The following is a 24,338-nucleotide window of genomic DNA, read 5'->3' as shown; positions in this document are numbered from 1 at the left end:
TTCCCCTCACCGGTCTGATTAGTCACATGAAAAGAAAAAAAAAAAAAAAAAAAACAGATGATGAAACATAATGAAACCTTTTAAAGACAAATGGACAAAGAAATGTGTGTTTATTCTCCACTTCAAGTTTAAAACAGATGTTTCATCCAAGGTGCTAGACAAAAGTAGTAACGTAGAGTGCTACAAAACAAAACATAACTACTTCTAATTGTACAATTAACATAACTATACAGTAACAAACTAATTACTGAAAGCTGCTAATGCTGTCACCACTCAGTCGTGTTAGTTGCTTATCTGGACCTTTATACACAAGGAACTTTGTGTAAGTGGATGGTCATTAATTTTATTTGAATACCACGGGTATCAACCCCTGAAGTCAAAGGGCAAGTGAGCATACTTCCGGACATTTCATCTCTGAATGTCAATCATTTCTAAATGCGTTCCTGTGTCTTGGTTGTGTTTTAGATAAAGGCTATCACTATTTACCTGCATGATTATTTGAATACAGGTAAAATTATGAATCCTTTTTTACCAAAACTAAGACACTCCTTAAAGAATTAACAACCACCTTTCAAAAATTTCCCATCACCCCTCTCAGTTCCGCACCTTCAAAAATTTCCCATCACCCCTCTCAGTCCCGCACAGCAATAATTTGCTCGTATTCATGAAAGATTGTGTTTCCCTCCAACATAATGCTTTAATCTGACTCCAAACCCAGCATCGCCCCGATGCAGCACTAAAGTAAGCATCTGGAAAGTGCTGATATGCAGAGAGATAAGAAAGAGAGATAGCGAAGTGTCGAGCTGTGGCTCCAGCATGGGCATGAAACAAATACTCACACACGAGCATGAAATACATGGTCACACGTCTATATTTTTACAGCATGTAGAGTTGAATAACTCAGTATTCATGGTTGTCTTTTTTTTTTTTGTAGAGAAAATCGGAAAATCCCAAATTGTCTTCTATCTAGTCAACTTTAATACGTATGTAAGTAGTGAGCATCAGTGTTATGGTAACCATTACGTCACCATTTCATTCATTCTGCAGTGAAAGAGTTTAGTTTTTCATTTCCTGCTCCGTAGCGGACATGTTACATTTAAGTAGCAGACACCTATGTCAGGGGTTGTCGAACCTTTTGGGCAAAGCATTTGTCATTACCATCATAAAATGGTCCAGTGTTACAGTAGTCATATATATATATCTATATCTATCTATCTATATATATATATATATATATATATATATATATATATATATATATATATATATATATGTATAAACACATCAGGTGGTCAAGGCTTGGGATCACAGAAATTTCATAATGTTCATAAGCCTTGATTAGCCAATGTTTTTTGCCTAACTCCACTGTTACATTTGAACATTTTATGATGTTAATAACGAACATATGTGTAACATAAGTGTCTAAAAACCGAAGGAATATTCCTTGCACTGACTTACCAGTCTAGTGGGAAGCGTTGTGTTGTTATAGGAAAATAATCCACGCAGGGGTTGTGTGATTTGTTCTGACGTACACTAGAAGTGGTTTATATTTGACGCATGATTTTGCATGCGCTTGTAAAAGCAGCGACAACACAAGCGGCATTTTTCACACACACTCTGTGTATCTTATATGCATCCCGAACATTTAAAAGGGATATTCAGTACATGGCACATCAGAGCCAAACATCCCAGTCCGTCAGGTTTCCAAGTCAAACTGTAAAATGTTTATGCACAGCGACGTTAAGCACACAGACGAGCTCTGTCTCTCTAAAAATTTTGACATCGTCATCGTGATTGTTGTCATGAGCTGTGTCTTAAATCAAAAACTCTGACCTTACATTCAAAAGTATTTACTAATCTAGAAAATCCAGAAGGCTGACCTTTTGGTAGTTTTGAAGGCTATAAGAGAGGTTTTTAAATTCAAACACTAACTGTAATAGGAAAACCAGTAAGTATTAGTACTCAGAATATTACATAAGTATGTGATTTGAGACACAACGCTAGTTTGCCTAGTGGAGGATGATGAACAGGGAAATTCGTCCATTTTTATTGTTGAACTATGTTAGTGCTTTTTTCACAGGAGAGTGAAAAAGACAAAAATATTATGTACCCTATTCATTTAAAATGTGTTTTGTCTGAATGTGACTCCCAGTAACAATTTAAAACATTAACATACAAAATCCATCTTCGATATTTCTAATATTAATTTGTAAAATAAATGAATGAAACCAAAGATTGTGAGTTTCTCTCCTGACCTCATTTGTAAATCAAGCAACCCCATGTAGGGTTGAGACCCCTAGTTTGGGAACCAATGACCAATATGATCGCCTGATTTCACAATTTTTTTTTTACATTAATAATTTTCACAACTAAATGCACTATCAGTATTGTTTTGATTTTTTTTTTTTCATGCTTGTCATGAATATAGGTTTAGCTGTTGTGGCAAAAAATTGTCATCATCCCCACACCCCTGATGTTATCAGTTCTCAGTTCAAAACCAGCAGCACTTTGGCAATGAACTCAAACTGAATTAGCTGAGAATCGTCTCTTTTGTGTTGGAAAAGTTTGGATCGGTTCACGATTAGGCAGCTTTTCAGAGAAACAGGGGAAAGCCAGAATTTGTTTTTATCAAGGATGTGAGTTTGGAATAACCAGGTTAGAAAATAGCAAAATAACAACTTTAGGATCAAATGTTTCGTAACATATATTAGGCAGCAAATAATCTTGAGCTTTCACTCAATAACATCATAAAAGATCAAGCTTCATAAACCTGCCCACTTCTCGACTGCAAATATGAGCCGTCTTATCTATCCAATAAAAAGAAACAATGTTTTATCGAGACGGAGAGAAGCTGGAGACACACAGGCAGCCTCGTGAAAAACCTTGAACCACATTAAAGCAAAAGCTCTATAACTGAGTTAAAGCCGAGAAGCAAAGGATAGACGGATTAGCTAGAGATGGGGGTTTGAGCAAAATAAAAAAATATACACTAAGAGCAGCAGGACAGAAAAGAGAATAGACACTGAGAGTCTGAAAATGCAGTGTGTTGCACTGTGTAGTGTATTACACTCACCCATCCACACCCACATCCACACACACACCCACACACACACTCAGCTCCCAGGCTAGTGGCTTAAGGTAGATGAGTAAAACCCTCTCTCACACACAATGTTGGCTGTATAAACACTGGAGGGGCCCACAGAGACTCATAATTCAAATTCTTGCATAATTCAAATCAGGCCTCCACTAATGGAGGACCCCCCAGCCTGGAGCTACTCTACCTGCTGGGACTGAACCCGCTTCCCACAGAGGGATTTAATCTGATAATTATCAGTCTTCTCTCTGCCCTCTCACTGGTGTTAGCTCTGCAATCACCAATAGGTGACAACGCCAATTACACCGCTACACAGCTGAGAGCTGAACTGATTATATACGGTGTGGAAACAAAAAATAAATAACTCTGACTTTACCCAATGACATCATGTGTTAAAAGTGTGTTTAAATTGTTTTTTTTTTTAAAAAAAGCTGATACTTTGCAAGTTGTTAGAAACCTTACTAACTGAAATAAACATTGACAGAGCCATCTATGTATGGAGAATGAAACTGAATGGAGGGCAGTGACGTAACATACAGCTTTTCTCATTCCATAACGTTACCTAACCAATAAATCTAATACTTAGTGCATCTAACCACCTAATCGATTGAAGTTTGCAAATTGATTCAACTTTTACAAAAAAAAACCTGTCTACCTCACATACCTGAGACAAAGTGAATTACCAGCAAACGAACCATGTGCGCCAATACGTCAGACTTAATGAAAGAGAGAATGCTGAGTGCAACATTTGTCAGAAGACGTTAAAATACAACAAAACAACGCAAGGAGTTCTTCTATTCTGTAGCTAGGCAGCTAGGTGCAGTGTATTGACCCCATGTAATGACTATTTTTTGTTTTTCTGCTCGGAAAAATATTGATATCCCCAAAATTGATTCTATTTATTGTGTCTTAAAGTGGCATAACACTAGCTGCGAAAGTTCAGTTAAGAATTGAGGCAGTTTTGAGAGAAAAGGGAAGCGCTACCCAGTATTTGTATAGTGTTCCTAATAAAGCGATCAGTGAGTGTAGTTCATATAATGCTATAAAGCTGCTGCTTCATTTTGCGCTCACAAGGAAAGAGTACTGCTTCATTCAACTTCACTCGAAAGTGCAAAGTCGGAGCTTGGAATTACGTTATTTTCAACCTCCGTGAGATTGAGCTTCCAAGTGGGGAAAAAAACAATGGATGCCTCCATTTTTCTGTTTTGTTAGCAAACAATCTAGCCAGCTAACTGTATTCTCAATGTTATGTGAGCAGCCATGTTGATCTGACGTCACTTGCTGAACTCGGGGTTGACGAGACCATCCTGAGTAGGAATTGAGTAGAGTTGAGGGGGTGTTTCCTAGTCGGAGATCAGAAATTACAAGTTACAACCTTTAGTCGAATGCAGTATATTGCAGATTAGCGTGTAAAATCGATAACAAGGCTATACAGTTTGCTGTTTTGACGAGGAAAATATACATCACTCTTCAATTCAGTTCAATTCAATTTTATTTACAGTTTTTTAGGGGTTTAAACAATGGACACAAAGCAGCTTTACAGATATCCAGATATAGATATACAGTAGATTTAGATTTGTCCATATTGAGATAGTCAGAGATGACGGTGGGGGACAAGACATGGTGCATCTGTGTTTTTTTCCCCCTCGCATTGTAGCTCAAAATGCACGAATGTTGAAAATGATGTAATTCCAAGCTTCCACTTCTAAGGTAAATCAAATGTAGCATACGTTCCAGCCCAGACTTCTATCACCCCAACCCCCAGTCTGCTCTGTTTGATTGACAGCTACTCCACTGGCTTCTGACATCCATGAACAATTGCGCTTTGGTGATGATAATGATAGAATTCTCATTCAACATTATGTACGCGTAACTTTTCAAGAAAGCAAAGCAAAAGTAGATCCTGTGGCTCAGTGAACAGTGATGAAGCATAGCATTGAAAAAACAAACTCGACTATCTTAATCTTTCTATACAAAATATCTTTCCAAAAGAATCAGATTCCCACTGCCATTAGCTGAAAACAAGCCAAAAGTACAGAAACACACCAACCCAAAGAAGGAGAAGAAAAAAGAGCGAGAGGCTAGAATGCAAACTAGGGCTTGACGAGAGTTTGACGAAATGGCATTACGCCCCAGAGAAGTGCAATGACGATGGAACGAGATGCTGAACAAAAGCTTGTGGAGTAGGACTAAGCCACTTCAGGACATATATACTGAAAGACAGACTCTCTCAGGACAGAACGATTGTCACGACTTCACAGTTCGCACCGTTTCAAGCAATAATGGGCAGCAGCAGTGAACATAACTGACAGGCATTTAAAAAGAGGACACAAAAGAAGAACAGTGGGTCATCCTAACCCAATGGAGTTAAATGGATTGTTACTAAACCACTTCCTGTGAACGCCTGCCACTCGCAACTAATCAAGCAAGAAATAATACTTCAGATAATATTCAGTATAAAAGTCTGAGTAAATGCTCTAAAGAGACTGAGAGACAGAAAAAGAATGGAGGAACCATGCCATTTCCTTTTATGTGTTTGGGAAAAAAGTGTGACATTTAAGTGTGGATTCGTCCCTGGAGGAGACAGTAAAGAAGTAAAGTGATAGCAGCAAGGCGAGTGTAAACTTCACATGTAAACTTCCAAGTGTTTCATTTGGAGTTTAAAGGGCAGGCGGAATGTTTCCACCCAAAAAAAAAAAAGTCTGGGTTTCCACCCTTTTTGAAAAGTTCAAACTAGTGTTTTGGATGGATTACACAGCTTTCAGTGGTTTGTGGTTGAACGAGTGTTCACGAGAACGACTTTTATAAGAGACTGAGTGAAGGATTTGAGGGAACACGCCTCTGATCTCAGACACTACGCCACACCAATACAAGCCATTATCACATGTAATTAGTTTTTATTTATCATTTCAAATATCATATAGCAATAGTCTTTACATGACTATTCATATTCATGTAACACTGGTCTTTGACACTGTGTAAAGCATATAATCCAGGCCTTTTGTTATTACTAGGGAAAAGAAGAGTAAGATCAATAAATTATACATGCACTCGGATGTGTAATGGCCTAATATATGTGATATTTCCTTTCATGAAATTTCATACATTTTTTAAAAACCTTGTTATAAAACAATCATATATGCATATATATGTGCAATTTACTCTGTTTTATCAAACAGCACCAGAATAGTAAGAAATACCACACAAAATTGCTCTGTCCTACCTGCCACTTGCTCCCAGTGTTATAAAAAGAATCTCTCTATGCTTCTGTAAATATCTCTCTAGAGTTTGCTTCATGGTGGTTGAGTTGAGCTAATGAAGATGTAGCGCTGGGCACTTTCACTTGGAGACTGATGTACCTCTTACAGCATTTACTGCTAATCTGCATGCGGCCAGGCGACTGCTACAGCCAGTGCTGCAGTAATGAAATCTGCTGTAGTGAAGCTTAAGGGACGTTAGTACAGTATAATCTATTATATTTACCTCCACAAAAAGTAAAAAGACACCCTTGTAGTGAGTGTGCACTTTCTCTACTTCTACAAAGAGCAAGCCGACTTTCCTATAGTATATTAGAGTACAAGTCACGTTTACATGTATTTTCATGAGAAAGTGGAATTCGAGGATCAGGCACGCTTGTCTGCGACCAAAGATTGTGTAGCATGTGGTTCTTGTCTACAAGTACACACCCCAAAACATCCACCAAACAACTGATCACAAGCTTCAATTCGTATAGTGTGCACATGGCATTAGTGGAACTATTACATGTCTTTTATTCTGATGCCTCCTAAGTAGAAGCTGCTGTCTTAGTATCTTAAAACTGAAACTACAAATGTGTCCAAAATACACCTCTGGAGGAGGGACACCATTTTCCACCAAAGTCTAAAACAAATTTTAAATATATCAGCACACAATTGTATAGGATGTCTTTGTATGCTGTAGCATTACAATTTCCCTTCACTGGAACTAAGAGGCTCAAACCTGTTCCAGCATGACAATGCCCCTGTGCACAAAGCAAGCTCCACGAAGACATGATTTGCCAAGGTTGGAAGAACCTTGGAAGAACTTGACTGTCCTGCACAGAGCCCTGACCTCAACCCCACTCAACACTTTAGGGATGGATTGGAACACCGACTGCACCCCAGACCTCCTCGCCTGAAGTCAGTGCCCGGCCTCACTAATGCTCTTATGGCTGAATGAATAGAAATCCCCACAGCCACGCTCCAAAATCTAGTGGAAAGCCTTCCCAGAAGAGTGGAGGTTATTATAACAGCAAAGAGGGACTACATCTAGAACGAGATGTTCAACAAGCACATATGAGTGTGATGGTCAGGTGTCCACAAACTTCTGGCCATATAGTATATAACTAGCTAATCTGATTCACACCAATTTTTTGTTTAAAAAGTCTTTTGCCATATAGTGAATTCTTTTAATATTTTATTTTATCACACTAGCTATGCAGTTCATTAATCAGTCTCAACTGATGAGCCTTCTTAATTTTGCCATTTGTTGTAATTCAATGTATTTATTCTTATTTACTGCTGCCTACTGAAGTTCTCGTTGTCCGTAAGGACTGGAGCTTTCCTGATATCCAAAACTGAATGGTTATGTCAATTTAACTTTTTAAAATTTTTTCCAAATCATGTGTAGACATGGTGTAGAAATGTCCAACCGCAGCTCACGACAACTTGCTGCACAAACACAGACTGACGTGCTGGATTTACACAGGGGCTTTCTCGTTTGAAACGCAAGAGGACTGTGTGCAAACATCTCACATTCGCACAACCCTCTTTCACTGGCCTGACATAGAACAGACACACGCACACACATACACACACACACACACACACACTGTGTTTGAACATCACAGCAAATATGAAATTCAAGCTGCACCAACATCTGTGAAGAAGAGTGACACAGTGCATTTTAACACTTTGAAGAGTCTTCCATCTTCTTTTAACACTTCCACTGCTCAGAGCAGCAGGAACACTCCCTAAAGCACTGACACATCTCTTTCATTCCTCTGTTCTTCCTCACACTGATGCCCATAGAGAGAAACAGGAAAAAACAGAGGAAGAAGAGGATCTGAGACTCCATTATGAGCAACACAACACTACTAAACACCCTGAGATTCACCCATCTCCATATAATAAAAAAGAAATACAAAATTGTGAGAAATGAAAGCAGGAGATGAATAAACTGCGTAGGAGAAGGGAATGCTGCCAAATTAATGATCATCATGGACAATGTCTCAAAGCCTCAAATGCTAGTGATGTATGTAACTGCGGTTCTATTAACAACGGCAGTGTCTGTTCTGAATGATAAAATTTCCTGTTGGTTATCCGGGATGCGCAGAACCACAGTTACATGTGTACCTAGTGTTCTGTTTCAGTCCTAATATATGCACACTACAGTTACTAAGCAAGAGCAAGAAAGCATGGAAATCAGTGCTTCACTCCAAGTGTAACACAAAGTGTAACACAAAGTGTGAGCAAATTGGTCATGCACACACCACCTTGCTTCTAGTTTCTGCTTTCCAAAGACTGCAGTACTCACTCACTCCCTCACCTCTCCTCTCTCACCTCTCTCTCCTCTCACGTCTCCTCTCTCACCTCTCCTCTCTCACCTCTCCTCTCTCACCTCTCCTTGCCTTCTCTCCTCTCTCACCTCTCCTCTCTCACCTCTCTCTCCTCTCACGTCTCCTCTCTCACCTCTCCTCTCTCACCTCTCCTTGCCTTCTCTCCTCTCTCACCTCAAGTCTCTTCTCTCACGTCTCCTCTCTCACCTCTCCTTGCCTTCTCTCCCCTCTCACGTCAAGTCTCTTCTCTCACGTCTCCTCTCTCACTACACCTTCCCCTGACCCCACGATTTGTTCATGTCACCCGCAATTTCAAAACAAGTCTCCTTGTTTTCTTGCATTAAAAAATGGATTCAAATATAAAATGTGCTTTTAAGTAAGAATAGAGAAAGAAAGGAACGTAGGAAGGTACGAGAAGAGAGAGAAGGAAAAGAAAGAAAGAAAGAAAGAAAGAGAGAAAGAAAGGAAGGTAGGAGAGAGAAAGGGTTAAAAGAAGGATGGAAGGAATGAAGAATGGAGAAAAAGAGACAAATTAGAAAAGAAAAAGAAAGGAGAGAGAAAAAGAAAGAAAGAAAGAAAGAAAGAAAGAAAGAAAGGGGAGAGAGAGAGAAGAAATAGAGAAAGGAAGGAAGGAAGGAAGGAAAGGGAGAAGAAAGAAAGGACAGAAAGAGATGAAGGAAGAAAGGAAGGAGAGAGAGAAAAAAGAGAGAAAGTAAGGAAGGAAGGAGAGGGAGAAGAAAGTAAGGAAGAAAGGAAGGAAGAAGAGAGGGAGAAGAAAGAGAGAGAGGAAGTAAGGAAGTAAGGAAGGAAGGAAGGCACCTACCTGGCACGGTGACTCGGGCGGCGCGGCTGATGATGGTGCCCAGGTTGTCGATGGAGGCCACACACTGGTACACGCCCTCGTCTGGCTTGTTGTGAACAGAGTGCTCCACGGTGCTGATGAACAGAGAGCCGTCTGGGAGGAGGCGTCTGCGCTCGTCTGCCGCCAGGTTGAGGAACGTACCATCCTTCTTCCACTCTACCCTCACCGGATACTCGCTCACCACCGAGCAGTTCAACACAGCAGGCAAACCACGTACAGCTAACACATCCACCGGCTCCACCGAGAACCGCAGCAGAGTGAACGGCCTCACTGCAGAACCTGACAAACAGCATGCGTGAAGAACAACAGACGTGAGACGCAGTGAGAAAGTAAACCTTACAGCTCAGAACCTACAAAATGGAAGAAAATGTGTAAGATCAGTCTACATCTCTAAATTCACTGGAAATACACCTGTAGCTCCTAGTTGCAATCATGGAAATGCCGTAATTACTCTAACTGATTTCAAGTATAAAGTCAAAGGTCTGTTGTAAGGTTAAAAGTCCATACTCATGTTACTTTGGGCTTCCAAATAGACGCATATCTGTGGAACGCTATACATTAGCATAATTACATTAGATTTCTCGCATAATTAAAAGAAAAAACAGTGTGTTTTTCAGATGATAATCAGACCAATTATCTGCATCAGCGGGGTGGCACAAAAACAATTACAGCAAAATGCTTTGTAATGGAACAAACAAGCCGTTTTATATTTTCATTACGGAGAAAATTGCCTCCTTTTCTGGCTCGGGTAAAGCATTCCACAAATAACAGGATCACTATCTTTTCACTTACTCCTTCAACTTGGTCATATGACACATAATTAACGGAATTTCATTTTTCTACAGGATATTTTTAACTGTTTTTCTCAGCAGGGTCTCAGATGCACAACTATACCCAAGATTCACAGAAAAAACACAGTTTTTCTCCCTTACTGTGTATCATTAAAGATCTGAGGAAGTCATGAAAATGCCACACACCATTGGAATATTTTAACAGCCAGCCTTTCGGCACAGAGATCATTCTCAGATTTAGATGAACTTACACTGCCGATGGGGATTTTCCATTAAAATCCTTTTAAGCCAGGACTAGGCTTGATCTCGGTGTGGAACAGCATACCTAAGCTCTACAAATCAGGAAAAATCAGGAACTGCTTTGTGTGCGAGTCTGTGTGGGATCAGTAGAACAAATATCTTAAATTGATCTAGACATGCAAGCTGGGGATTTTCATACTAACTTAAATAGAGATGTTCAAATGCATTCCTCTAAAATCCACCAGAGATGTTTGCATCGCAACAAGAGTGCAATGATTAAACAATGACGGGAAGGGTATCATTATTTTTCAATCTGGCATTAGGAAATATGGGGAATCCCACCACAGTGGAGAAGTCCGTTGTGGCAGCGGGGGCGTGGTCGAGCGCCGGATTATGAAGTGAGGGCGGAGTCAGGAGAATGAGCGGTAAGGATGAGCCTGCACCTGGGGGTGATTAATAATGAGTGCTTTGCGTTTCAGTGAGCGGCGGCAGTGAGGAGATAAAAGGGGGAGACGAGAGAGTGCAAGCGAGAGAGGTGGGATGAGAGCCACACAGCAAGAGCTGACCTGTTTGGTTGTGTAAAAAAGTGAAGCTGAAAAGTGTTTGGGGAGAAAAAAGAATTAATAAAGTAAAAGCAACTGCAAGCCTGCCCCGTTTCTTCATTCCCATTTGAACCAATGAGTATCACACACATGTATTAGCTTTGAATGAAACCTTGCTTTTCCCATGATTTACCAGTTTGAAAAAAAATGCAATAAACAATTTAATCAGCCAGAAAAATGAACATTTCCACTATTTAGGTTTGAATAATAACGTGTATAATATTATAGTAGGGTTATTAATATTACAATTTGTAGTCGGGAACTGCTTGCTGGCAGTGGCAATTGAGAAAACTGTGGAAAACTCTGGATGGTGGATATAAATATATATATATATATTTACAATCTTTACAAATGTGTTTTCTGATATTCATGTGGTTAATATTTTCACAGTTTCACTGTAAAGCACCAACCAGGTGATCCAGTCTGTAGTTGGCTACATCCAAAAGCGCATATGACCATTCCAAAATCTTACATCAAAACAGTAGGCTATGTATTACATCCATGGAAACTTGTTTTGGCATTTTATTTTGATATATTTGGTATGTTGCTGTCCAGTTTTGGATATAGATATAATAACAGAAAATATAACTACAGCTACAGAAGGCTTAGCTAACACTGTTCGTAGTTTGTACCACAGGTTGTGGACTATTTTAACATACTGTTCAGTATAATAATTTCCACTTATGAATGTAGTGTCATGAGTGTTTGGCCGGACGTCTCGGAAACACAGGGCGAAATATAGCCCTTATGGTTTTGTCTTTCACTCCCAATCAGTAGATTTGTAACATGCTAAACTTTCACAGTAACATTCAGCGTACAACTCCTCCTCCCATAAAGCAGCATGAGCGCTATCATAAGAATCCTGTGACTCTAAATCCTGATTACCCACGACAGCATGGAGCTGGCATGGTGGCAGAGCATATGGCTTTGGAAAGGCTATATTTCACACAGAGGGGACAGGCCAATCTATCCAGGACCAACTCTGATGGTGCAGCAAGGGATATGACTGTGCATCCTTGACCCCAGAGCAGCGAGACAGCTAGAAAATAGGGCTGTCAGCTTGAAGAGTATGAGCCGTTGCTCTCTGTCCACATGTTTGAGAGTAAAAAATATCCACTTTAGAAACAGCCTCAGTCAGCTCAACCTCACGCAGCTGATAGGAGAACATCGCAAGAAGATGAATATTACTGAGGGAGAGAGCACAGGGAGTGAGAGAAGGATGAGGGGAGAAAGAGAGAGATACTGTAGCCATGTTAAACAGTGAGGGTATGTGTTTTAGGCAACACATCATGGAACATATTCATCGTTTGTTTAAATGGAGATAGCTAATTGTATCCACACTAAAAAAAGTGGGCAAAAATGATACAAGTAAACTCTCATAAATGTTGGTATCAATATTCAGAATTTGTACATTGGTACCCTGGATCTGAACCACCAAACCAGCTTCATCCTCTAATCAGTCATGTGAAAGTATTATACACTCACCGTCCACTTTATTAGGAACATCTGCACATTCATGCAGTTATCTAATCAGACTGCTCAATAGATGGACAGATTTTCTTTCATTGATCACTAATGGGAAATTTGGGATAGCATGTCTTTATGTTGAGGGACATCATGCAGACTACGTGAAGATATGTTAAAATAATGTATTTCTAAAGTGGCTTAATATTTCAACTTAAAACACAGTACTGATGCATTCATGCTGTAGCAAAGTTAGGTAGTACACCCCTTCATGGCAACAGCATTCCCTAATGGCAGTGGCCTCTTTCAGTAGGATAATACATCCTGCCACACTGAAAAAATTGTCCAGGAATGGATTGAGGAACATGACAAAGAGTTCAAGGTGTTGACTTGGCCTCCAAATTCCCCAGATCTCAATCTGATCAAGCATCCGTGGGATGTGCTGTGGGATGTGCCGACCTCACAACTTACAGGACTTAAAGGATCTGCTGCTAACATCTTTGTGCCAGACACCACAGCACACCTTTAGAGGTCTTGTGGAGTCCATGCCATAAAGGGTCAGAGCTGTTTTGGTGGCACAAGTGGGACCTACACAATATTAGGCAGGTGGTTTTAATGTTATGGCTGATTGGTGTATGTCCACAGACTTCATTTGCCATGTTTTACTGACTGCACTAGAGTACGGCAAACTGACAGCTAGGTGTGATTTGAAAAACTGAACGGAAAGGTTTTCCTGTAATAAAAACATTAACGCTATCCTTATAATAAAGTCATATCTGGCTGCTGAACAAAATTTGTAGGACACTACTGAAACAAGCTCACTGTATTTCTTTCAAATGTGTTAATAAAATATCAAATTCACTCATATTTATGTTTAAATAGTATTAAGCAGTAATGGAGCCCACAATCTGGAAAAATTAAGAAAATGTACAACTAGTGTCGGAAGATTGTGAGTTCGAATTCGTAAGTTGCCACAGCCATCTATGGCCAGGAGCCCAAGTGAGCCAAATGGCATACTCTCCCTCCCCTGCCAATCACAGCAACACTAACCTATCATGGGCCTCTGTGAGCTTATGTACATGGAAGAAGGCAGATAGCACTTTTCTCAGAGTGTTATGCTACCCAGCAGTTTGAAATGAAGCGACTAGTTGGGCTTACGTGTCATGAAGGAAGCACGTGTTAGCCTTCACCCTCCCTGGTTGGTAGGTGTCAGAGAGTGGGAGACTGGGGAGTGGGAATTGGCACATGACCAAATTTGGGAGAAAATGTGGGAAATTTTCAAAAAAAGGAAAAGAAAATGTACAAAGAAACAAAAAGGTAAATTATCGTAATTATCGTAAAATTCACAGCAAAGAACCAACCATGACTCACTCTAACTCCTTTATCTTCAAGAAGAGATGGTGCCAAAGCATCTGAAACCAAAGCTTGTTTTACATATATAGCTAGTGTAGCCTTGGGGTATGCAGGCATCTAACTGTGAACCAACAGGTCAGAAATGTCCCGTCCTCCAGATAATGTGAGCCTGATTGGAGTCCATTACATAGAATTAACCCACTACTCTGTGTGTACCGTGTGTGTTTGTGAATGCCTCTAATTAAAAAAAAAAAAAAAAAAGAAAAAAACACAAAGCCTAGAAAAGTCCCTCATGCAGCATGGGTTTAGCGATTTACTGAGCTAGATGTGAAACATAATATTCCACCAGTAACAGTGAAAATGGTTCAAGAGGGAATAAACCATGCGTAATCCATTTCCATCAGGCCAGTCTGACAGACACAGCACTGTTAAAATGCACGGACCTGTCCTGGTGGAATAGGATCTCTACTGGGGGAAACAGCTACTAATGAGCTGGAGAAAGGGCTTCCAGACTGAGAAGTACATCTACCACTGTGATGACTGACATATGGCCAGTCACTTATCACAAAAAAAGCACTTTAAAGTAAACCTAAAAGTAAAAACCAGCCATGCCACATCCTTCATGTCAAAAAATTAATAAGTCCCTGCCACAAGACGGCAATTTCTATTACAGAGGGGGCACAAAATATTTTCTCAGTTTGTCTTTTCTTTTGATTTCTGTGGATCTTTTGTTGCCTGTTTTGTTGCATTTCAGTCTTGGTAACTAATTTAGGTCACCAGAGCTCAAGTTACTGTCTGTTTGGAGTTTCACGTGTTCACCCAGTGCTCCCAGGAAAGTCTCTGAAACCACTGTACTACACTGTTCATTCAAATTTTTAGACTATCTATCCTTTGCACCACATATGAAACACAATACCCAGTCGTAGCTCTGTGGTTACTAGCTCTGTGGTTACTGATTAGAGTTCAAATCCATGCACCACCAAGCTGCCCCTGTCAGGTTCTTCAGAAAGAACCTTAACCCTTGACTGCCCCATGGTATCCCGTCTCAATTTTAAGTTTAGATAAAAGTATCAGCTAAGTAAGGTAAATATAAATGTAAACACGCAATCACAAGTTTCCACAACTGAATTCCATATTCAAGTCCATTATACCTATACCCTATATTCACATTAGCAAGCAACAAGTCACTCATGTCGCTTGTAGTTTGTCTCTTGTGGGCATGTAGCAGATGTAATTCTTGTTGCCTGTGGACATGCACTGTTCATCTTTTTATAGCTCCGATGAGAAACAGAAGTAGTTGTAAACACACTATATGGACAGAAGTATGTGGACACTTCTACTAGTTATTGGTTCCTGTGCTTCACCCACACCTGTTGCTAACAGGTGCATAAAATCAATCACATAACCATTCAATCTCCATAGACAAATTGTAGAATCTTTCAGCCTATACTCTGCTGTATCACTCACTACAGAGTTCCAAATTGCCTCTGAAACCAACATCAACACAAGAACTGTGTGTCGGGAGCTTCTTGAGATGGGTTTCCATGGCTGAGCCAAGTGTCGGATGGAGTGGTGTAAAGGGTTGGTGGTTTGGCGGATGTGAGGAGAACGCTACCTACCCGAATTCATAGTGCCAATTGTAAAGTTTGGTGGAGGAGAGATGAGGTCTGGGGCTGTTTTTTAGGGTGTGGGCCCCTTAGTTCCAGTGAAGGGAAATGTTAATGCCACAGCATACAAAAGCATTTTAGACAAGTGTATGCTTCCAAATTTGGGGCCCTGTTTCCTGTTCCAGCACAATGCCCCTGTGCACAAAGCGAGCACCATGAAGGCATGGTTTGCCAAGGTTGGAGTGGAAGAACTCGATTGGCCTGCACAGAGCCCTGACCTCAACCCCGCTGAACACCTTTGGGATGAACTGGAACATTAATTGACGCCGGGTCCAACATCACTGCCTGACTTCACTAATGCTTTTTTGACTGAATGGTCACAAGATCCCACAGACACACTCCAAAATCATGTAGAAAGCCTTACCAAAATAATGGAGGCTGTTCCAGCTGCAAAAGAGGGGCCAACTCCATATTAATGCCCATGGGTTTGGAATGGGATGTCCAACAAGCTCATATAGTGTGATGGTCATGTATCCCCAGACGTTTGGCCATATTGTGTAGCTACTAAAGCCAACTAATTAAACACAAACTAAATAATGCACTAATCAGTGTGAAAACTGGATGTCTGATTTACATGTTAGCTTTGTTGGCAGATTAGTGAAACAAGCTAAGTGTACTACTTACGTACTTTCACCAGAGGCACCCAAGATACTTCATAATCCTTTCCAAGCTTTATTTTTCTTATATTGTCTATATACATGGTGTATATGACAGGATAAGATGAAACCATGTTTATAAGCTTTTCTTCCATTTTCGCGTGAGTGGGGAACTGAAGAACCAACAGACTATGGGCATAATAGAATTGGACTGAGGAATTATTTGAGAAAGTTTTTCGGATTTGTTGTTTACTGCATCATAACTAATTTGCACAGAATTTAGAAAACCTCAGTTCAAACGCTGCTTGTTGCGCTGCTGATTTGTCGCTGAAATCACAGCTCCCTGCTGTGCAATTGCATAGAAAACCAATGACTGCCTGTCACTTGCTAGTGTGAATGTAGGGTTATGCTTAAAGATCAAGTAAGGAAAAAAAAAGCACCTGCTGAAATGCTTTATCACTTAAACTGGATCAAACAGGTGGGTTCTTTAACACCAATACAACTCTTCTGACCTGCTTGTGCAGCGTGAATGTTATAAGACTTTGAGTTAAAGTAGACTAATTCAGCATGACAGTGAAAAGAGCCCATTTCAGCCTTTTCACTCTGGCACCATTCATGATGAGGGAAGCAACACTTTCGACACTAACAGTGTGAGTGTGATGTGGTGGGGGGTGTTCGGGGGACGCCCCAGGGCCTCAAGGGTTACCATGGAGAGATTTTCTCCATGCTCTTCATGAGCAGCAGGAGGGGGAAGTCACTTCACAATAGTGCTATTGAAGAAGCATCGAGTGGATATGGGGCAGGACTTTTCCCATTAATCAAATAAAAGATAAGGCCTTAAGGATATTCCATGCAAGCGCAGATGAGTTTTGAGGTCTCGGGTCATTTGAGGTCTCGCCAGTTTTATTTCCTGTTTATTTATTGTTTAAACTAAGACGAGTCTTGCTTCAGTATTAAATCTGTGTGTGAATGAGGGTGAGTGTGTGAATCAGTCCCCTCCCCCTTACCTCAGCAAAAAACATTCATTTTCTTTCAACTGGAGCTTTTGCAACTTTACTTCAGCCCTGGTCAGAACACACTCCATTTAATACTGAATCCCATTTTAAACCTCCCTAAACAGCATTGCACACACATCCCTGTCCGTAAGTGGAAAAGGCCACTGCAGCCTAGCAGACAAACCTCATGCTCAAGAGCCGAGCAGGAAATTGATTTTAGATGCCATTAGCTCGCCCTTCTGACAGGGAGGGGGGAAAAGCCACAAAAACACTGAACATCAGAGCAAAACAGCCCTCACCTGCAATAATTCTCTTCTCATTTGGACACAGGCAAAGCTGCAACAAGGAAAGGGAAGATAATGATGATAAATAATAGCCCAGAATCCAATTAATCTCCCTGAGTTTCGTCCTCAGGGAAGGCGAGAGCATCAGCGAAATCTCTGCTCCACCCAAGCCTCACTGCAGGACGTTCCTGGTGACAATACGCAGAACAAAACGTCTAATACTGCTGTCAGCTAACACATCCATTAAATTCTCTTCCAGGAACGGAGACAGAGAGCCCTGGTTATGTGCTCAGTGACTGACCTGACTGCTGTAAAGGTTTGATCACTACATTACAGCCTTTAAAATACTTCTCATGGCTTATCCCATCTTTGTAAGTTGGAAAATAACATTGAGTACTTTTATGTAAATGATGTACGTGGAAGATGCCTTGTGTGCGTGCTTGAGCAGTCTGTGATCAGCAGGCTGTTCATATTAGTGCTGCTTTTAGTGCGTTATGAAAAATGAGGTTCGGAAGCTCCAAGAGTTGCTCAGGATTTCCACTATTAGTTACCTTTAAAGCATGAAATTGTGTGGAGATCATGATCTGTGTAACTGTTTCAGATAACAAAATTACATGAGACTTTGACCACAACAAGGAATGGGACATCCTTGTAATGAGGCTTGCAAATTCTAACTGAACTAATAGCTTGTAGCCCTCGGCATGCACTGCTAGGCGGTTTTGCCCATGAGGAGATGGCGTCCTGGCTTGAAGGAAAAAACCCACCCTGAACAATATATATAAACATTTATAATTAGTATAGGATCTTCAGTGAAATTCTCAGTTGACCTGAACTTCTTTCATCAACATACTAATCTATTTTCACTTTGGTTTCCTAAAATACCCACAATGCCATTTGTCTATGCTAATACCACCATCGACGCCGCTGTGCTCGTCATCGCATAGATCGCTAACTAGCTGAGGCCGAGTCTCTGTCATGACATAGCACCAGTGCATCATGTAGCTGCATTGCATACTGGAACTTCTCCACTACTTCTTCTATAGAGTTCTCATTAATATGACCTTGAACATCACTGGTAAATGGTGAGAGAAAAACAGAAAAAAAGTGTTATCACTTTTGTTTTGTTTATGTTCGAGATTGCTGATTATGTTTTCTGCTATTAAATGCAACTGTGCTAGCAATGTGACGTAACATTAATGTCTCACAGGAAGAATAAAAATACACCACCTACCAACAAATGAGCACCAAAAATCACCAAGTACATCATAAATCTCTCAATGTAAACATATTTAATGTGTTTCAGGGTGGATTTTTCCTGTAAAACCAAAACCGGTTATTATGGCAATGGTATTAAAATAGCCCTTGACAAAAATGCCTTACTAGATATTTTTATATGAAGCGAGTCTACACTGAAATGTCTTTTCTCTAAATAGAAACTGATTCTCATATAGCAATAAAATATTTTAAACCCACATTCATGTTCCACAATGGAAGTACACGCATGGAATGCTAGAGCATGCAATCTATGTTACGAGCCCAACTACAGCGTGCTGCACCACCATGCACTGCCTAGAATAACACACTGCAGTAAAGATGGAGACTACAAAATAAAACATTACCCCCCCCAAAAAATCATCAAGTCGGATTAAATCCACTGGAGAATTGGCTCAAAGATAGTTTCAGCTGCCAAGGAGTGTAGAAGTGGGCTGGCTTTTAAGACACAGAAAAAAGGAAAAAGAAAAAAAAAAATCTCTTTCCAAACCCTCAGTGGTCTTAACACTCAAGCACACATGGGATGGTGTGTCTGGGGCAGAACCATCAATTACAGACAACTTTCAGTGGAACAGTCCAGCTCACACAATTACTGTAACACTGATCCTCTTAAATCATGGCAAAAAAGAGGGAAAAAACTTGTAGGTTCAATAATTGTGAACACACAGTTCTCTAAAAAAAAATCACTGCACACACTACAACGATCTCTGCATAATCAGTCAAATTCTCACAGCAAACCAAAATCAGATCTACGACAGAAGTTCTATTCTTGACAGCCAGTATGACCTTTGTTCATGGGTCTGCTGGAGAAAATGGAGAAAGAAGAGTGCACTGCCATCGCCAGGAACGATGGTGGTCTACCATCGTCATGGCAACCTTCTTAATGATGACAGGCACTTCTGAGTAACCAATCATATCATCCTGCAGGAGTAGAACCCACCCCTCCACCGCATGCATCGCCTTGGGCAGGTACACTCTGTCAGAGAGACAAATGAGATCATGAAGGCCTGGTGTGCAGGGTTTGACAGCACCTGTGTCATATCCCAGGATCCCCTGCGGTGCCTGCAACAGTGGGAGTTCCCTATGACAGACAGGCTCTGGGTGGAGAACCCTGAGGTGGTCCAGCTACTCTGCCCAGGTGGGCCATTTGTAACTGTGAAAGAATGTGTGTGTGTGTGTGAGATAGGGAGATAGAGAACATGTCTGAATTATGTGCATGAAGAGCACAGCAATATGAGGAATGCGTGTAAAAAGTGTGTCTCATACTGAGAGAGACAAGTGAAACAGCATGAGTGTGTGAGGTGTGACGAAGATGAGCTGTGTGTATATATGCATACTGAGCATATTACAGCCCTGTGTTTCTCCAGGCTGTGAATTAGAGAGAGCCAGAGAAGGAATATGATGTTACACCAGTAGCCATGTGCCTGTTCAGAGCTGGTTTTAACATCAGTCTCAAGTGATCCATCACAAGTGGACAGTGAGAAATAGAAAAATAAAACACGTTGTGTGTGTAGTGTCCCTAATGAAAGAAATAAGTGAGTAGGCCAAAATGTGTGAAGAGAATAAGCAGTGAATCTGATAGTACTGTCTTTTAAAATTACATTCAAGGCTCCCGAGTTGCCCAAAAGAACAGCTCTATTGTCAGGGCACTGAGAGTTTGAATCCTGACAATGAGAATGGGAATCCAAGAAAGCAAAATTGGCCGTGCTCTCTGGGTGGGAGGGATTGTGTTACTCCCCTGTCAATCACAGTGACACTAGTTAATCATGGGCATCTGTGAGCTCATGTATGCGGAAGAGGGCGGATAGCGCTTTCCTCTGACTGTGTAACTCTGAGCTGGGACACCGCATGAGCAGCAGGTCGAAAAGATGAGGGAACTGGCAGGTGACCCAAAAAAAGATGTTCAAATTACATAAAACATTTACTATTCACGTAAAATCTTTACTTTATTACCACAGACAGAGAGTGTATCAGCACTATACTGTGTTTATATTGCATACACCAACATTACCTGTGTCTGAAATGGAGTACTATGCACTGTATACTACATGCTGTACGTGATGTGCATGAGCATGCTCAATTTTTTTTTTTGTATTTTTGAATAACGTCTCAAATCGAACGTTAACGTTTTGCACTAAATGAAAACGGCAAGTTATGATGCGGCACAAAGCCATCTAGGAAGCTGCTGAAAAAGTCTCATCAGTTAACATGACTCGCACACAGCAAATTAACAGGCGAAGAGTTGAAAAATGATGGCAGTGAGGTGTCATTGCAATGCACAGCGTTTTCATTAGCCCACATCTGACGGATCCTGCACGGAACACAGATGCTGATTTATGAAAAGAAGCGTACAGCTCTATAATAAATCCCTACTATGCTTTTTTTTTTTTTTAATCCCTGGTGACAAACACACACAGACCTTGGTATGAGCTTCTGTTCAAAAGGGACTCCTTATGCTTTTTTATAGTTAATGCATGATTTTGTGTGTGTGCAGAAGCAGAAGCAATGCTAGGTGCATTGTTCACATACTCACCTCATGCAAATCCGGAGAATTTAAGCAACATCCACTGGATGGAACGTGAGCCAGATATCTGTCAGATATTTTTTATGTCGACTAGTAAAATGTTAAGCAAATTTCATGCTGATTATTTTGGAACAAATATTTGTCTTTGTGCAGTAGCATGGTGACGTTCAAATAAAAAACTACGACTTTACAAACAAAGGATTTACTTCTAGAAGCTTACTTCTAGCTAGAAGTCCAGTAAGCAATCGGTAGGTTTTTTAAAATTCATAACGAATCATAACGAGAAAATCTGCTTAGTAGTATAGAAAATGGTCAAGAATAGTATACAAGTGTGTGATCTGAGACACAATGGGCCTCATTTATCAAAATTTTTAGTAAAGATGTGTGTAAATGTTTGTGTAAAACCAAACCTAACTAATAATTTCCACCGGATTTACAAAAGTTTCAGAAACACTGATTTTCTTCCTACTTGCGTGTGTAGGTTGATGAATTCCAATCACCTGTAAATAACCAAGCATGTGTACAGCACAGCTCATCTGCATGTAGTGACGCCCACAAAACACCATAAAAGTTCAAGTGCACAGACAGCTGTGAGCACGAAATGAACAATCAGCGTAAAGCCTGAAAAACAGAAGTGGAAACTATTTTGACTCACTCCTATGCCGATAAAAATATTGAATAATATATAATATTAACAATAATAAGCGAGCACTAAATCTTCTGTACAGATTACAGCTATGCATAGACAGACTGGCTCGTCCTCCTTTTATACCATTTCTGTTGTAATAATTGAACGATTAGTTTTATTTGTCTTAATTTTTGAGCTGGGATTGAGACACTTTTTTAATTTTTAAGTGAAGTGAAGTGACCGGTGGCCAAGTATGGTGACCCATACTCGGAATTTGTGCTCTGCATTTAACCCGTCCAAGTGCACACACACAGTAGTGAACACACACCCGGAGCAGTGGGCAGCCTTCTTTTTTTGCTGCGGCGCCCGGGGAGCAGTTGGGGGTTCGGTGCGTTGCTCAAGGGTCTCACCTCAGTCTTGGTATTGAGAGTGGGAGACAGCGCTGGTCCCGTTCCCCCCGCATCCCTGCCGGACCCGAGACTCGGACCCACGACCTTCAGGCTGCAAGTCCGACTCTCTATCCATGAGGCCACGACTGTTATTCTATACTCTTAGTCCCTGTGAACTAGCATGACGATGTGTTTTTGATAGCGACTCCAAAGCTCTTCTCTAAGTCACTCTGGATAAGAGTGTCTGCTAAATACAGTAAACGTAATAAAAATAAGCAATTTAAACTCAACAATATATTTCATATATAAAAGTGCAGTAATTCATGCAAATTATATGACTTGAAGTCGATTAAGTTGAGGTTTACATTAGTTATTACATTAGTCTTCTCATGTGTAAATTTACATACTCAGGAGCACGGGTAGGATTCGAACGTTTTTCTGAGTTTATGGGATTTTCATGAATACCAACTTTTTTTGTGTAAATGCTCATACTAATGATTCACAAATAAATCAGTTCATATCCAGTTTGATAAATGTGTCCCATTGTTAGTGTGTTCAGTCAGTTGTGGACACAAGCTGCTATACTGACCCACTATTTACGCAGGTACTTCACCACATGCACGTGGCATATTAATATGTGTGCAATCTACATTCCGAATAAATGCGGAATTCACAATCCAGATGTCGAGTACTCATAAGCAAAAAAAACCCGTAGTGTAAACCCGCATTACTCCGAGCTGCAGCAGATATTGACTGAATGATGTGATCACAAGCCGTATCAGAATCACAGCACTGATCCATATCTGCAGAGCTCCTTATGAAACCTGCTTTGCAAACACAAATCCTCAACAAATGGCTTCAAATTTAATCCAGAACTGAGAGGTATGTTACATTTGCAAATCATTCTTTGTCACACTCAAGATCAACAGTAGTCTCTGAGGATGTGGCATTAGGTTTTACACTACCCTCACTGCTTATGTTTCACAAGGCAGGATTGACCTTTTGTGTCACACAGTAAAAAAAAAAAAAAAAAACTGTACAGAGGCCCTGAATAAAACTACTGTATGTGTGTTTAGCCCTCAGTGCCCTTTCCTGGAACAATAGGTTGGAGGTTAACAGCGTGACTAAATCCACTCCATCACACACTGGGAGTCGGAGTTAACATTTCAAATGTACTCTCCTTTACAGCTCTCTCTCTTTCCAGGATACGAGGAAGTAGAATGGACAGGCATCAGTTTTAAATCACGACGGATAAGCGCTTCAATAGAGTGTCATTAAAAATTTTAAGTATAACGCAGAAGAGCGAGTAACCACAGCTCCAAACCCAGACAGAAAGGCAGACAGCACAGTCCTCATAGCGGCAGCTATAAACTGTCTTCCTGGTGTGGTAACACAGTCATCGGAGAATATACAGAATGATTTTGCAGCATTAATCCATTTGAATTGAACCCTGATGTGTTTTCCTCTCAGCGAGGTTTGTTTGTGCAGCTGATAACACAGCAATCTAACTCAGGTGTGGACTAAAATAACCAGTTCGATTGCAGTGAGACAGCAATTCGACCCTGAATCGACCCAACTGCAGGGAACAGTAGTTATTTATATAATTATCTACTCATTTACATCATTATCCAGTTATTTTCTAGTAATTTTTATGGTTTCTACCCACACTTGGCAAAGATTTATTTACTTTTTTCCTTTGCCATATTTCTGAGCATAGATGTTTTTGGTTCGTTTTGTTGCGTAGTGTGAAATCAAGCCAATTCAAATAGTAAATGAATCAAAAGAATCAGTTTCGCTCTGATTCAGACTCAGCAAATGGACTAACAGTGTGAATGCTTCCCAAGAGTGCATGAGCGAGGTGGTCTCGGTCCACTTCCAAATGACCGAACGGCAGGAAGTGAAGCAGACGTGCCACGCGTTTTGGGTTGTAGTAACTTTTTTTTGTAGAGCCGAGCTTGTAAACTAAGCTGTGAGGCACAATCTGAGCCAAAAGACCAAGCTG

The 24,338-nt window shown here is 40.5% G+C and overlaps 1 protein-coding gene across 7 annotated transcripts in view; it reads right to left on the bottom strand.

Moving 5' to 3' along the window:
- LOC113530052 (neogenin) overlaps window positions 1-24,338 on the bottom strand; it is a 113,237-nt gene that overhangs the window by 56,490 nt on the left and 32,409 nt on the right. For all 7 annotated transcript variants that reach the window (XM_053236549.1, XM_053236545.1, XM_053236551.1 and 4 more), the window contains exon 2: window positions 9,493-9,810. In XM_053236549.1, coding sequence (XP_053092524.1) covers window positions 9,493-9,810 — 318 coding nt within the window. The remainder of the gene's footprint in view (window positions 1-9,492; window positions 9,811-24,338) is intronic.

Source organism: Pangasianodon hypophthalmus, chromosome 9 (genome assembly GCF_027358585.1).
Source record: "Pangasianodon hypophthalmus isolate fPanHyp1 chromosome 9, fPanHyp1.pri, whole genome shotgun sequence".
Lineage (NCBI taxonomy): Eukaryota > Metazoa > Chordata > Actinopteri > Siluriformes > Pangasiidae > Pangasianodon > Pangasianodon hypophthalmus.
This window is presented reverse-complemented; position numbering and strand designations above follow the sequence as displayed.